At 38.2% G+C, this 2,500-nt stretch overlaps 1 protein-coding gene and 2 long non-coding RNA genes across 5 annotated transcripts in view; 1 reads left to right on the forward strand and 2 right to left on the reverse strand.

Annotated features, from left to right (window-relative positions):
• Positions 1 to 2,500, reverse strand: part of LOC138007518 (uncharacterized) — a 318,730-nt gene that overhangs the window by 116,994 nt on the left and 199,236 nt on the right. The gene's annotated exons all lie outside the window — the stretch shown is intronic.
• The window catches only part of LOC138007516 (protogenin-like), a 55,223-nt gene that overhangs the window by 24,774 nt on the left and 27,949 nt on the right, over positions 1 to 2,500 (forward strand). Inside the window, exon 9 of the mRNA XM_068854484.1 lies at positions 1,005 to 1,634. Within this exon, the coding sequence (XP_068710585.1) occupies positions 1,005 to 1,634 (630 nt within the window). The remainder of the gene's footprint in view (positions 1 to 1,004; positions 1,635 to 2,500) is intronic.
• The window catches only part of LOC138007519 (uncharacterized), a 39,519-nt gene that overhangs the window by 5,474 nt on the left and 31,545 nt on the right, over positions 1 to 2,500 (reverse strand). For all 3 annotated transcript variants that reach the window (XR_011124053.1, XR_011124054.1, XR_011124052.1), the window contains exon 3: positions 1 to 335. This exon is cut by the window's left edge. This is a non-coding gene — a long non-coding RNA (uncharacterized lncRNA). The remainder of the gene's footprint in view (positions 336 to 2,500) is intronic.

Raw genomic sequence — 2,500 nt, forward strand, 5'->3', positions numbered from 1 at the left:
ACTTCACAACCATGTGATAATGATTGCCACCATCCCTATGTTCTTCTTGGCTACACGTCCATTGCACCCCTTGGACAGGAGTAGAAAGATGAGCGTTTGAAAAACTGTCCAAAACAATTCTTGAAAATTCTTCCAGTGTAGGAACAATGTTAAGATCAGCTTAACGATAAGTTTTGAATACACAAATCACACTTGACGGGCATTCAGTGTTTCAAGTGGCACAGCCCTTTCCCCTAACCCACCTGCTGCCGCGCTGCAACCACCGCAATCTTCTGCCATAACACTTCTGCAGGATATACAACTTGACCTCGAACCTTTCAAACACTCCTTTACATCTGTTGTGAAAAAGGAGAAAAATTGTTCAATTATTTATTATGCAATACCCGCAGATGTTAGATGTCGTGAAAAGGAAATTGAAAAAGTAGACAAATATCAGGACCTGAAAAAAGAAATTGGCAGGATCTGGCAAATGGTCAGTATAAAATGCAGACTGCAGACTGGGTCTAAAATGCAGAGTATGGTATAAATGATTCCTTGGCCCAGGCCTCAGTCTGCATTTTAGACCCAGTCTGTAGTCTGCAGTTTGCATTTTATACTGACCAATCTGGCAATTGAGATCGGTAAATGCGGTTCCTGTTGGGATTGGTGCCCTTGGCTCTGAGACAAAAAAGTTTGAAAAATGGTTGGGAAAGTTACAAGTTGATGTAAATATCGGTGTGGTACAAAAAACTACCTAAGTTTGTGACATGAATTATGTATTGCAATAAAATGGTTTTATGTATTTTTTTATGTGGCTAAATGCAAAAAAAGCAGAAGAAAATCTTTCTTCATGGATAGGAATGAGACCTGAGAAAGATTGTTTTACTTCTTAAAAGAAGATGATAGTCTTTTTGCAAAAACATTTATTTTGCTCACCCCAGATCATGCAAAGAAAGCTTAATCACAACATTTATCTTTTGCTATTATGATAGTAGCCTCTTGTAACAGATTTATTTCATTTGTAGGACCAAGTTCTCCGCCAAGAAGTGTAAAATTTGAATATAAGAGTCGCAGATCTGTTTTAATCTCATGGGAAAAGCCTACCAAAACCAATGGTCAACTTACAAGCTATGAGATTTTTTACTCCTACGACAAATCAACACCAGATTCAGAGTGGCAACGAGAAAAAATTCGTTTAGGAGTTGTCGGCAGTAAGGAAGACAAAATGTTGAGAACATTGACAGGAATTAAAGAAAACACCACATTTTACCTAAAGATTCGTGCAGAAAACCAAGGGGGATATGGTCCGTTTTGTAAGACAGTTACAGTTAAGCCTCCCATATCAGTACCAAGAGTCTCTCCTAATGTCTCGTACACTATTCTTTCACCAAGACTTGTGGAGCTATCATGGGCATGTCCTCGAATTTACAATGCAGTTGTCAAACGCTTTACCATTCTTATTACAAACAACAAAAATGATCCAGAGGACTCATGGAACATTCAGATAGTTGGCATTGCCTCTTCCAAAAGGTGCCCAAATGTGGTGACAAAAACAATTGCTGTAAACCAGCACATGGTGTACTTTATTAAAGTGCGTGCTGAGTATGATGACCAAACTCCAGGAAAATGGTCAAACATTGTGGAGATTTCTACAGGTGAGCAAGCCAAATAAATTGTTGCTGCAGTTAACCAACGCATATTGCTTTGATGTCTGGATAGTTATTACAGAGTGTAGTCCATTAATTAACCCCCAAACCGGCTTAAACACCCAAACTGGCTTAAGCTGGACAGATAATCCAATCCTTCGACCTTTATGTTTGTGTATTAGTGTTTGATTACTTGTTTGATATCAGGGCCCTGGGCCCGGTTGTTCAAAAGCCGATTAACGCTAATCCCAGATTAAAAATTATTCAAGGAGTTTATTTCTCTGGTCCCAAATGCTGTTCAACGCTGCTATTTGGCAAATCTTTACATTAGAAGAAGTCAATCTTGAAAAACAAAAATAAACAAAGAAACTTACACCAAAAAGTTGAAAACATGAAACAAAAGTTTACGCTAATCCTGGATTAACTTAATCGGCTTTCGAACAACCGGGCCCTGGTTTTCAAAAGCCGATTAACCCTAATCCCAGATTAAAAATTAACCAAAGGATTTATTTCTCTACTCCCAAATTCTGTTTAACACTGATATTCAGCCAAACTTTACATTAGAAGAGGCCAATCTTGAAAGACAAAATAAGCAAAAGAAACTTTCACCTAAAAGTAGAAAACATGGAACAAAAGTTTATGCTAATCCTGGGTTAAGTTAATCAGCTTTTGAACAACTGCAATATTGGACAAAACTCTTGGGAAAAATTCTATCTTTAGCATCATTTGGCTCCCACTGACAAAATATATTGGTCCTTACCCCCTCGCCCCCATACCAATGTTGATAATATGATGCAAAATACTGTGCAAGCCTTTGGTCGTTGTTTCAAGCAACATTGGAATTGGGGGGGAGGGGGGAAAGTAGGAAGAATTTA

Source organism: Montipora foliosa, chromosome 6 (assembly GCF_036669935.1).
Source record: "Montipora foliosa isolate CH-2021 chromosome 6, ASM3666993v2, whole genome shotgun sequence".
Lineage (NCBI taxonomy): Eukaryota > Metazoa > Cnidaria > Anthozoa > Scleractinia > Acroporidae > Montipora > Montipora foliosa.